At 41.5% G+C, this 13708-nt stretch overlaps 1 protein-coding gene across 1 annotated transcript; it reads left to right on the forward strand.

The window, feature by feature from the left end:
• The first annotated feature begins 923 nt into the window (after positions 1–923).
• LOC115500804 (hyaluronidase-4) lies at positions 924–13106 on the forward strand. The gene is made up of 3 exons (XM_030295517.1): positions 924–1877; positions 10879–10968; positions 12571–13106. The coding sequence occupies exons 1-3, from the start codon at positions 924–926 to the stop codon at positions 12979–12981; spliced, it is 1455 nt and encodes a 484-aa protein (XP_030151377.1). The 3' UTR covers positions 12982–13106.
• The last annotated feature ends 602 nt before the right edge of the window (positions 13107–13708 follow it).

The following is a 13708-nucleotide window of genomic DNA, read 5'->3' on the forward strand; positions in this document are numbered from 1 at the left end:
GGTCTGTTCAGGTTTTCTATTTTTCATAAATTATTTTAAATTTTGGCTTGCCTCAGTGTCCTAGGTCTCACAAATGCTATACGGTTTAGCTGGTGACATCTAGCGGCTAAAAATGATAATTACAAACAATATGCAGCACACCGCTTTGCGGACGGAAATACTCAAAAGCCACAGATTCCATGGAAAAAAACCTCCGTCAGCCAGACTTCCTGGTTGTAACGAACCAAAACAAAACCTCACTGACTTGAGCAGAGAAGTGCCGTCCCATAGGGACAATCCTGCCACTTAACACCAACACCATGGATATCAGGCTCTGAATGCCCCTGAGAGGCCCTGCCATTTATGGACGCCGGAATTTCTGGCCCCACCACCTTTCAGGCTCTTTGATTCCCAAGATCTCAATTCAAAGTCCAGAGTAGGATGGATCCTGACTGCGATTTCATATCAGCACCCTAGCTGCAAGGAAGGCTGGGAAAGCATCTCAACATTTTTGGCTTAGTGAGATAATACAAAGTTATTATAAGATTAAATGAGATGAATATTTTATAAAGTACTTAAGCTTAGTGCCTAGGATTTGATGACTTTTCAAAAATGATAATGGGTATAATTTTACATTTTTATTTGATCATAAGCTTTCTCAAGAGCAACCGCAAGTGAATAACCACATCTTATTCACTTTGTATTCTGGGCATAGGGTCTGAAGTTCCATGAATTTTTATTGAATTGCATTGCTTGCCCCTGAATGGAAACTCAGTCACTACACTTGCTTCTGTATCTCAATTTATGTATAGTCCTCTTTAAAATCTAATAATATCCACCCAGTATTTGAGTCTTTTTCCTCAAAATTATCACTAATAGAAAATTACTTCTCCCTACAGGTCTTCCACAGTACCTTAAGGCGGAAGATAAGGTTTTATCTTATCATGAAAGTATTATCTGAAGGACAATTAAGGTTTTGTGTTGTTCAACCAATACATCTCACATCATGGCTGCTCATATTCTTTATTCTGAAGTCTATCTCTTCTCTAAAACCTGCCCGACTTCCAATTTATCAAAGGAAACCTTTTATAGCTGCTTGGAATGCTCCAACGGATCAGTGTTTGATAAAATACAATATAAGACTAAATTTGAAAATGTTTCAGGTGATTGGAAGCCCACTGGCCAAGGCCAGGGGACAAAATGTCACCATATTTTACGTCAACAGATTGGGATACTATCCATGGTATACATCACAGGGGGTTCCCATTAATGGGGGTCTCCCTCAGAACATAAGTTTGCAAGTACATCTAGAGAAAGCTGACCAAGATATTAATTATTACATCCCTGCTGAAGATTTCAGTGGACTTGCTGTTATCGACTGGGAATATTGGCGACCCCAGTGGGCCCGTAACTGGAACACAAAAGATGTCTACAGACAGAAGTCAAGAAAGCTGATTTCTGATATGCAAGAGAATGTATCAACTACTGATATTGAATATTTAGCCAAAGCAACATTTGAAGAAAGTGCAAAAGCTTTCATGAAGGAAACCATCGAATTGGGAATGAAGAGTAGACCCAAGGGCCTATGGGGTTATTATTTATATCCTGATTGCCACAATTATAATGTTTATGCCCCGAATTATACTGGGTCATGCCCGGAAGAGGAAGTGTTGAGAAACAATGAGCTCTCTTGGCTCTGGAATAGCAGTGCTGCTTTGTATCCTTCTATTGGTGTCAGAAAATCTCTCGGAGACAACAAAAACATTTTGCGCTTCTCGCAATTTCGGGTGCACGAATCCATGAGGATCTCCACCATGACATCCCAGGATTACGCTCTGCCTGTGTTCGTTTACACAAGGCTAGGCTACAGGGAGGAACCTTTATTTTTTCTTTCTAAGGTAAGACACCCCTTGCTGAGGATGGGGGGGGATTTCCTCCCTAACTCTAAAAGAAACATTTCTTTTGTTAATTATGTTCATTGAAGAATTCCCAATTAGTGGTCTTTTAGAAAGGAGCCTAATTCTTTCTTTGACTAGCCATCCTCTTAGACTCTTTACTTATGCAAACTGAATTTTAATGATCTTATTTAGAATTATTCTTTTAAGGAACACAGTATGGAGGGAAGGTTTAAAGGTGATAACAACTATTATTGCCTCCTCCCCAGCTTTGATGACCATCCCTCGCTATTGGCCTTTATTGAAACGGCTGGTGGCAAACAGGCTGGGAAATCAGAGAGGATGTTTTAAAATGGAATAATTTGGGGCGCCTGGGTGGCTCAGTTGGTTAAGTGTCCGACTTTGGCTCAGGTCATGATCTCCCGGTTTGTGAGTTTGAGCCTGGCTTCAGGCTCTGTGCTGACATCTTGGAGCCTGGAGCCTGCTTCAGATTCTCTATGTCTCCGACTCTCTCTGCCCCTCCCCCCACTCACACTCTGTCTCTCTCTCTCTCAAAAATAAATAGGGGTGCCTGGGTGGCTCAGTCGGTTGAGTGTCCAACTTCGGCTCAGGTCATGATCTCGCAGTTCATGAGTTCGAGCCCCGTGTGGGGCTCTGTGCTGACAGCTCAGAGCTTGGAACCTGCTTCAGATTCTCTGTCTCCGGCTCTCTCTGCCCCTTCCCTCACTCACACTCTGTCTCTCAAAAAATGAATAAACGTTAAAAAAATAAAATGGAATACTTTGCTCACACACGTGGAAGTGTAATTGGAAGAATTCTTGCTTCTGGCCTCACCATCTAATGTCAAGAGAAAAAAAAAAAGTTTTTCTTTTCATGTATAATACCAGTTTTCATAAAAGGTGTGAGGCACAACAATGTGAATATATGTAACACTACTGAATTGTACCCTTAGAAATGGTTTGGGTTATAAATTTTATATGTGTCTGTTTACCATAATTAATAATTTTTTTAAACTAAAAAAAGTTTTTTCAAGAGGCTTAAGGGTGAATCTGCAAAAATAGGTGGCTCTACAGATTTAGCCCCCCCCCACCCCCCCATTCAGGTGGGAGATGTGTGATAGTCCTCAGGGACTCCTGGCTGCCCAAGAACAAAGGAAAGGGGGAAAACAAAGGGTTAACTGATAGAGCTCATAGTCTGCAGGACCTAAGTCTCCATCACCCCTCCATAGTGATGTGGGAAACACAGGCAGGAGGAAATGGCAGATAGAACTAAATTTCCTTATAATCTGCAGCCCATTGACAAATACTTGAGGCTGGCAGAGTAAAACGTTTCTCCATGAACTCCCTGCTGTCTTAATGCTAATGCTTTCCTAGAGGGAAAAACAACCTTAGCTTGACAATAGCTAGGCCTCCAGTATCTTGGGAATCTTCTTTAGCATATGAAAATCTCACTGGAAACTTCCCCAGGACTTCCCCCACCCCCAATTCCATAGTATATAACCAGTCTCTCCTCATGGCCCCAGGGCAGCAACTCTTTCTGCCCATGGGTCCTGTCCCTGTGCTTTAATAAAACACTTTTCTGTACCAAAGACATCTTCAAGAATTCATTCTTGGTCGTCGGCTCCGGACCCCACTGTCACCGCCCCCCCCCCAAAAAACCTCATCATTACCCACAAACCATAAGGGTAACTTTTAAAATAGATGAATTTTCAGCCCAATTTCTCTCCCTTTTTCTCTCTTTGCTACTGTAGTTACTCAATTGGAAACTTCTAGAGATAAAAATCTAAAAGTGGATGCCACTCTAACGGTTGGACTTGGGCAATTATGTGTAAACTTTCTATGATAAGAAAACTGGAGACTTGTTCAGGCTTTCACATGGGTATTTTAAGATATTACTGGGTACTATGAGTTTATCACACTTCTTCCTTTCCCACCATTACAAGTTTCAATTCACCAGCGTGTATTAAGATATAAAGATGTTCTGAGTGTGAGACATCTAAAGGAGGAGGCTCAGGACATACCCAGGTGAGGGCTTTAGCATGACCACGAGGCATGTATGGTGCCTTTAGAGAGGACAGCTTAATCCTCAGAGGAGGAAAAGACGCGATGTATCAGGATTTGGTAGATGCTATGCCTTGGATGCCATTAATGAGACGAGTAAGGGAAAAAAAGTCTCTATTGTGAACTGATATTTGTACTTCCCAGAAAAGTCAGCAACAAATGATCAAGAATGATAGGAAATCAGTACTGCCTGGTAGGTTTACAAAGTTATCTAGATCTTTACAAAATAGTCTTGACCCTGGAGCTTAAATACTACTTTCTTCTATGAAACTTCGTTTCCTTTTCTATATTTGGCTCAAACAAGTTTCTATCTTTAGTGATAATAAATTCACTTTTGGAAGAAACAACAAACTTTAAGGGACAAAGTGTTCATTTCAAAAGATTAGTTTAGACTATTGGTACATTCTGCACAGTCTGTAAACCTAGATAAGTTTCCTTGAGTAGTCATAGCCTCAGAAATACTTGTTCTAAGTAAAGAAGGAACAACAGTTAGGGTCTCATCTAGCAACAGTTCTCTTTGGCAGTCCCAGGACTCATTCTGTATCATTCTGAAAACTTTCGGAATGGCAAGGTATTTCCAAATGTTTTAAACCCTCAATTTACCCACCATTTTACTGTATTCTCCATAAAAATTCTGCCCACAAAATTTAAAAAAAAAAAAAAAATTTTTTAACATTTATTTATTTTTGAGACAGAGAGAGACAGAGCATGAACGGGGGAGGGTCAGAGAGAGAGGGAGACACAGAATCTGAAACAGGCTCCAGGCTCCGAGCTGTCAGCACAGAGCCCGACGAGGGGCTCGAACTCACGGACTGTGAGATCATGACCTGAGCCGAAGTCGGACGCTTAACCGACCGAGCCACCCAGGCGCCCCTGCCCACAAATTTTTAAAAAACCTGATATTCATTTATACCAAATCATAAGTGACTAATAATGGCTTCCATGTCCAATCCTTTCAAAGATATCTGCACTGTATTCTTTTTAAGATTATTTATTTATTTTTGAGAGAGCGCGAGAGAGAGAATGAGTGGGGAAGGGGCAGAGAGAGAGGGGGCAGAGGACCCAAAGTGGGCTCCGTGCTGACAACAGAGAGCCTGATTTGGGGCTCGAAACCATGAACCATGAGATTATGACCTGAGCTGAAGTCAGACGCTTAACAGACCAAGCCACCCAGGCACCCCAAATATATTTTAGTTTTAAGTAATCTTTATACCCACTGTAGGGCTCGAACTTAAAACCCTGAGATCAAGAGTTGTATGTTCCACTGACTGAACCAGCCAGGCACCTAGATATCCGCACTTTAGAGTGTGTGTGTGTATGTGTGTGTTTGTACATGTGTACACACACATATACAGTAAAACCTCGGATTGTGAGTAACTTGTTCTGTGAGTGTTCCGCAAGACAAGCAAACTTTTCTAATAAATTTTAACTTGATAAATGAGTGATGTCTTGCCATATGAGTAGTACATGATGCCCAACTTCATATGATCACAACTGAGCCAATGGGTCTCTCTCTCTCTCTGTCTCTCTCTCTCTCTGCAGGGATGTGGGCAGTCATTTCCCATGCTCCGATGGTCGGTCTCAGGCTGCGTTGTTTGGCAGAAATCAGTGATTTTTCAGAACGTTGGAAGGTGCCCACAACTGGCACTGGTGTATTTTTTGTCAGTTCAATGTACCTATGGACAGTTCTTTGCTTTTCCGTTCAAGAGTAAGCTTAGGAATGCTTTGCTTCATTCTAGATCAGGCTACCTGCAGATAGAGACCATTTCCTCTGCTGCCTTATTTCCAGTTACATTAAATAGAACATATGGCAAGAATTTATTAATACTAAACTATAGTCAACATCCATTAGTGATGGTGCAAGTCGTCCTACCCAATAACCTTCGTCTCTCTGGAGGGTTTGATATACAAGTGCTTTGGATTACAAGCATGTTTCTGGAGAGAATTATGCTTGCAAACCAAGGTTTGACTATGGTTAGGATTAGAAAAACAATTTATCAATAAGTAGCAAATTTCTTAAGCTGTCAGACCTCAGTGCCTCATTGTTTTAATCTATAAAATGGGACCGTATTACCTGCCCTACCTACCTATCAGGAGTATTATGAAAATCAAATGAGAACATTGTATATGAAAATGTGAGGCACTACAAAAATATATGTGGTATAGCTGTCACTTTTGAACAGGTACTGAAGCCTAAAACTCGGAAAGCGAATATGTAGGAATGGAATCTGTCAGCAGCCATTGCTTGATGGGATGACATAGGGGCAGTTAACACCTTATTTCACATCAAAGATTGTCTATGCTACTTACATCTACACAACCTAAATATAACTTGATGCTATGTTTTAAAAAATAATGAAAGGACTTTTCTTGACTAATAGATTTAAAGATGTCTTTCTCTAAAATTAATTAACCTTCCCTCTGCTGGTGCACCAAGGGAAGCTCATTAGTGATTTTCCAGTTCCCCACAGTGGGCACCTTCCTTACATGCACTGTGCTGAGCATCAGTCAGTGAAACCCGAGTATGGAGAAAACACTAGGACCTGGAAGATTTGTTGCTGTTACATCATGCACTATTGTCTTATTTCTTCTTTTGTATGACATCCCTCATGTGGCTCATGCTCTCACGTGCTCCCTGTCTATTCCCAGAGGCATCTTACCTGTGACTTCCCTCACTGAAAAGTGTCCTTGCTCTTTTGGTCCCCAAACATAGCTGCTCTGTGATTCATTCAACACCCTGCTCTCAGCTAGGTGACAGTGGGCTAATTTGGTAGACAAATTTGCATTAATATCTGCCATTGACTCCTCATCTCCAGTCAACATGTGCATGAAGACGTGCCATTTTGAATCCCTTCCAATAAACTCTACTCTGATAATGATGCTAAAGGACACATTGGGAAGAAACTAACATTCCCAACTGATAATCAACTTGGGAAGGTGTGGGTTTCACCACAAACACCTGCAGCTTCCTTACTTGCTGAGTATGGATCAATAACTATCATTACGAAATGTAAATGCTGCGTTTCCCTCTTTCCTCTGATAACAATGCTTTAACCCAAAGGAATTCATGGGAGATTTGGGGTTTCCAGCTCAGCATGGTAAGAAGCTTGGACGTTGCCACTCCATCCTAAAAAGTAAAAAGCAAAACAAACTGAAAAATCAACCCCTCTTAGATTCAAAGAGAAGTGAGGACACAGAGCCAACTGCTGCCCTCAAAGTTAGGCAGGTAGGTGAGCATAGAGAATCACAGCTTATTAGGTCAGAAACCTCTGTGGGGACCACTGCCAAAGTTGGGAAACCTGAACTGTTATGCCCAGAGATTCCTGATCCCCAAAGACCACCAGGGAGCCGAGTCTGATGTAAAAGCAAGAGAGCCTTTATTCGAGCTAGCTCAAGCTCAGTCCCCTACCTGCACGGATGCAGCGGTGAGATACCAAGGAGAGAGAGCGAGTTTCAAAAGGACAAAGGTTTTATTGGGGCCTAGGGGCAGTTGGTGAGGTAATGGCTGTGGCCTCAGCCGATTGGCTGGGGAAGGGTCCGAGTCCTGTTAGGCAGGTGGGGGGGGAGTTACTCAAGGGGAGGAGGTGTGGTCAAGGTGAAGGACACAGAACAAGATGGAGTGGGCCGAGTAGGCCCGCCCTTTCAGAACTATAATTGACGAATTGCTGGAGGCTCAGTGTGAAGTCCAGGGTACTCAGTCATGCGTAGGGGGGATATACTTTTGTGAGTTCTACCTCCAAAAGCTTATCAGGTACTCACAGTGAAATCTCATGCATCTGGTAGGGAGGAGGAGGAAAAGAACCATTTTGAATACTTGAGAGCCTTTTGTTCTTTTTTGTTGTTGCTGTAAGTTTTTTAAAATTTATTTTGAGGGAGACAGAGAGCAGGGGACAGGCAGAGAGAGAATCCGAAGTAGGCTCCTTGCTGACATGGGGCTTGATCTCAGGAACTGTGAGATCATGACCTGAGCTGAAATCAAGAGATGGATGCTTAACTGACTGAGCCACCCAGCTGCCCCAGAGCCTTTTATTCTTGTTAACAAGGTCTGCCCTCAGGAGAAGCTATTTTAACCAGAGCCAACCCCCCTGGGGACTTACCAGAGACTAAGTGAGCTAGGGGAAGGGAAATACTCAACTCTAGTTGGCTCTAGTCTTCCACTAGGGAGAAGGTAAATGCCCTGCTCTAACCCCATCCTACCTGAGAAGGGGGAAACATAACTGATCAGCTTGTGAGTTTCACAGTCCAGAGGCAAAGGCTCACTAAAAGACTGAGACTTAATCATAGGACTATAGAACCCTTCCATTCCCCCTACATCTTACTAGCACATTACTAAGTGCCTATTTATAGCAGTTCCTTTTATGAGCTATTTGCCTATCAAGAAAAGATTAAATCATGTCTAGTCATCAAAAAAAAAAAAAAAAAGCTACAAGACATTCTAAAAGGCAAAAACAGAATTCGAAGAGACAGAGCAAGCATCAGAACCAGACTCAGCTATGGCAGGGATGTTGGAATTATCAGACTGGAAACTTAAATCAACTGTAATGAATATGCAAAGGGCTGTAATGGATAAGGTAGAGAGCATGCAAAAAAAGGTGGGCAGTGTAAGCACAGAGATGGAAATTCTAAGGAAGAATCAAAAAGAAATGCTAGAGATCAAAAACACTGTAATAGAAATGAAGAATGTCTTTGACGAGTTTATTTAGTAGACTGCACATGGCTGGGGAAAGACTCTCTGAGCCAAAGGATATCTCAATAGAAACCTCCAAAACTTAAAAACAAAGAGAACAAAGACTGAAAAAAACCGGAAGAGTCAAGAACTAAGACGCCTGGAAAGGGTGTAACATACATGTAACAGGAATTCATGGAAGGCCATTGGGAGATTTTGGCCCCTCTGATTACATCGTGTGAATATGGCTTCACTGCATTCAAAGTGAGTGGAGGGAGGAGTCCTACTCCATTATATCTTTGCCAAAGGAGGCAATGGACACGGACCCAGTAGAGTACTCCTTCTGGGCACCACATGGCTGGCTCCTGCTCTGTCCCATAGTCATCATATCATAGATAATCTTCAAAACCATTTCACTTCCGCTAACTCATTAGAGCCTCATGAAACTCCTTCCTTTCTTGTTATGTCAGGTCTGACCTATTCAGCAGACACTGTGGTCACAGAAATGGAAACAGATGTGAGCCTGAAAGAGAAATTAGTTCAAACCAAAATCTCTTCCTTTTTTGAAGATTTCCAGAAAAAAAAACTTAAAAAAATGAGATTGTAAAGACTTTAATTTGAGTAGACTATAAAAGTGTCACATAAGATTTCTCTCTCAAGTGTCGATATTAATATAAAATGCCCCAGGTAAAATTCAATTATAAAGTTCTGGTTTTATTCCCCACCAAATCATCCAGTTACATTTTCCAGCATATAATTGGTGGAAATTCATCCTTGGAGTAAAAGGTGAATGCTTAGTATCGTTTTTTGTTTTTTAAAGTTTATTTATTTATTTTGAGACAGAGACAGAGAATGACAGGGTCTGCACTCTCAGCACAGAGCTCGACCACACTGGGCTTGAACTCACGAACTGTGAGATCATGACCCACGCCAAAATCAAGAGTTGGATGCCTAACTGACGGAGCCACCCAGGCACCCCTGAATGCTTAGTAGCTTAAACAGTGGGAGAGTATACTATAATTTAGTAACTTTATTTAGGAAGCCTACCATAGGAACTTAAATTAGAAAAACAACTGTTAGGGGAAAATCTGTTATATGATGGCCAACAGGACTGATGAGGAAATTTCAGTCCCTGCCTGAAGACTTCTCTTCCAGGTTCTTGTTCCCACCCTGTTTGCCTCAGGCACCAAATTACTACTAATGAGGAATGCGGAAGTAACATGGTAAATTGTCCCCTCTGTTGATGCTCTGGGCTCGAACGTCTGGAGAATGATCTCCTCTGAGCCCACCAGTGTAAAATAAACCTCCTCCTGCCTTCCAAGATCTCTGAGTGCCGCTTGGTTCTTCTGCCGGGTGATCCAGACCAGTTCCCGTAACACAACTTCATACCTTTAAATCCTAATTGCCTTCTGAAATGGCCTTGCTTCATGTTAATCTTTAAATACTAAAACAATAATCTTTTAGGACTACAAAACCCAAATACCCCTGGTGAGATTCTATTTTTGTTTACCTTAACCATATTGAGAAAAAGGCTGGCAACTTTACCACGACTAGATGAATCACAAATAAGGCCCATTAAATCAGATACTTTGAAATGATACACAAATAATTTCAGAGACCAAATATAAGGGCTGGACCAAATCAGAGCCTGCAGGTCCTTAACACTATGTTACTTTGCCTGGCCTTGGGATCCAAGTGACACAAAACCCCTCTGAGTCACTGCAGGGGGGAAGTTCTTAGGAAGGGGGGGGTGCGTTGCACACTGGAAAGAGAATTTAGCCAAAAGGAAGGTGAGGTATTCTTCACATTTAGAGAAGCAAACACTTTTGTAACACTCTGGGTCATGTACATAAGGCTGGTTTGTGTGCATGTGCCCCTAGATGACTTCGATTAAACAGCTTCTGGTGGCTATTTACATACAGGCTGATTGCCATCAAAATAATATCTTGTTTGGCAAAATACAAGATCTTCTTCAAAAATATTTAATGTTTTTCCATATGATTATGGAGTGTAATTTTTGAGCCTTGGTTCATTCAATATGTGTGTTACTCTAAGAAAGTGGAGAATAAGGATGCTTGGCTGGCTCAGTTGGTGAAGTGTGCAACCCTTGATCTCAGGGTTGTGAATTCGAGCCCCACGGGTGTAGAAATTACTTAAAAATAAAGTCTTAAAAAGAGTGGAAAATCATCCTATTATAATGAACTCAGCCTCTAACCCTAATCCCTGGCATGCTGTTTTATATCCAAATGAATAATAAACTCTACTCTCTTCAATCTAGCAAGATCTAATCAGTACTATCGGAGAAAGTGCTGCCTTGGGAGCTGCGGGCATTGTTATCTGGGGAGACATGAACTTAACTTCATCTGAGGTAAGGCAGTACCTCAAAGGCATAGTTAATATTATTTAAAGTATTTGTTCTTTTCTTCTAGAGCTAACTCCAGTTGGAACTCTCCTGGCTCCCACAATAAACCAGCTTTAGAATTAAAGTCCAAATCGGTGCCCAACACGTAGAAGGTGCTCAATAATATTATTAACATTTGTTAAGATAGTAATCAGAATACTGACATTTTTTGACCATGCATTATAGGCTACGATTGTGCTAAATGCTCTTTGTTTTGGACTTAGTTACTTACTGGTCATAATAACCCTTATGAGGTACGGCCTACCATCCTCATTTATAGAGGAAGACACAAGAGAGGAAATCCAACTAGAGTAACATCTAGTTAGGCTAGTTAATGGTGAAGCTGGCATTAACCAGAGTTTGACTCCGAAGCCCTTCCATTTAACTACTATTAAATGTGCTATATCCTATTTTGAGAAGAAGGAACAGATGGTATCTTTTTAATCTCCACATTGAATGTATTTGTCCTCTATGGGGAAATTAGCTAAAAATTAAGAGCGTTTAAAATGAGATTTGTATGTCTCTTCAAATTTCTCCCACTTCACATATTACTTACTCGAAGAAGTCTTCCTAGTTTTCCCCAATTCACATTAGTCACAATCTCTTCTGTATTTCCAGATGTTGTTTGTTTATATCTCTATAGTGTGATACATTTTCCTGGAATTGTAATACTTGTATCCTCAAAACCTTGTTAAATTGATTTTTTTGCAAGTTCATGATGCTCTGATATTATTCTTAGAATTTCAAAGGCTCAGCTTGTTGCTGCCAAGATATCTTTCATGAAGCTGTGATAATATAAGGTTAGGTCTCCTCTGTCCAATAGGAGAATTAGGTAGAAATGGGGAGAAGGAATTCCTGACTCTCCAGGTGTGATAGTTCTCCTCCAGCCCATGTGACTCACGAGAAGCACTTCATCAGGAAGTTTAATGCAGGAAGTGCATAAACCAGGTGGTCTCTGTTTAGAACACGTAATGGAACCACAAAAAAATGATCTAGTCATCCTTCTAAGCTTTCTTGTGTTTGAATTGTATACACAAATTCTAGAAGTCTAGAACCCAGGGCAGTTGATATCTGAGCATAATTAACAGGAAAATCCAGGAAGCTACAGGTTGACAATAAATCTGTAGAATATGAGGATTCAGGTTCCTACACAACCATGAAAGGTACCACAACACCCAAAAGGTGGCCAGAGGACAGCAGCTGTGGCATGATTTCTAATTTAGGTTTGTTCTTTTTTTTCACATGCATTAACTTGGGAGCTAGAGGGAGAAAAAGAAGATGTAAATTGGAAGCAGGCAAGGTCATCATATGCTGACCCTGGGGCCCATTTGCAAGTTCAGTTGCTTAGCCCCTAGTGTAACAAATGTTCCATCTCCTGCCCCTTGGACCTTTCATCTTTTCTGATCTAGATCCCCTGTGTTACAGCACCTGAGCCTAAGAGATCAACCACTGGCGCCAAGATGTTTGTTAGGTGTCACTCGAGTCCAAAGAACTGCCTCGTGGGCATAGATGTTCTAACCCTCCCGGTGCCAGAAAGAACACTAAACCCGTTTGTTTCTCCATTTCTAGGGTAACTGTACAAAGGTGAAGCAGTATGTGAGCTCTGACTTAGGGAGCTACATAGTCAACGTGACCAGAGCTGCTGAGGTATGCAGCCTTCACCTCTGCCAGAGTAACGGGAGATGCATAAGGAAGATATGGAACTCTCCGGATTACCTTCACTTGAACCCTGCAAATTACCACATAGAAGCCTCCGAGGATGGAGAATTTACCGTGAAAGGAAAAGCATCTGATACAGACCTGGAAGTGATGGAGGAGAAATTTTCCTGTCACTGTTATCAGGGATACGAAGGAGCTGACTGCAGAGAAACGAAGACGCTGGATGGCTGCTCTGGGATTTTCTCTTTTTCTGGCTCACTGATAACACTATGCCTGCTGGTTTTAGCAGGTTATCAAAGCAGTTGGTTGCGAGATAATTGAGTTTAAAGGGAATTGTATGGCCTGTAATCACTTAGAGAAGAGAGGAAACTTAGGACAGTTTTTTTTCTCTTATGAAATCCATTGAGAAGTATCGTAAGTAGACATTATGTATGTCACTTAACATAAACAGGAACATACTGCTTTATTTGACTCCGATTTGGCTGAGAAACCAGATCCAGGAATAAAATCAGTGCACTCTTCTTCATTACTGGAATGTTTAAGTTGTGTTTAAACCGGAGCTAGTATATTTTAGTCTTTATATGAACGTGTGTGTGTGTGTGTGTGTGTGTGTGTACACACATATATTTAATTATTGGTTTCAAAGACTGTTTTTTCTGGCTAGCAACTTATTAAAAAAATTTTTTTTTAATCTTTATTTTTGAGAAAGAGAGAGACAGAGTGTGAGCAGGGGAGGGGCACAGAGAGAGGGAGACACAGAATCCGAAGCAGGCTCCAGGCTCCAAGCTGTCAGCACAGAGCCCAATGCGGGGCTCGAACTCATGAAACGTGAGTTCATGACCTGAGCCAAAGTCGGACGCTCAACCGACTGAGCCACCCAGGCGCCCCTCTGGCTAGCAATTTATTAAGGACAGATTACTAATTATCTGATTCAACAGAAGAGGACACTGCAGGGTATGAACTGGTCACTCAGTCTACTGAAGAGGACCAAATGCAGAGTGTCTGTTCTAGCCTTAGGTTCACACTGGGCTTCTCTTCCCCACCTGAG

This window comes from Lynx canadensis, chromosome A2 (assembly GCF_007474595.2).
Source record: "Lynx canadensis isolate LIC74 chromosome A2, mLynCan4.pri.v2, whole genome shotgun sequence".
Taxonomy (NCBI): domain Eukaryota; kingdom Metazoa; phylum Chordata; class Mammalia; order Carnivora; family Felidae; genus Lynx; species Lynx canadensis.

Coding starts and splice junctions, on each gene's coding strand:
- LOC115500804 (XM_030295517.1), top strand. CDS start 924: ATGAAAGTATTATCTGAAGGACAATTAAGGTTTTGTGTTGTTCAACCA. Junction 1,878..10,878: donor CTTTATTTTTTCTTTCTAAG/GTAAGACACCCC, acceptor TCTTCAATCTAG/CAAGATCTAATCAGTACTAT. Junction 10,969..12,570: donor TGAACTTAACTTCATCTGAG/GTAAGGCAGTAC, acceptor CTCCATTTCTAG/GGTAACTGTACAAAGGTGAA.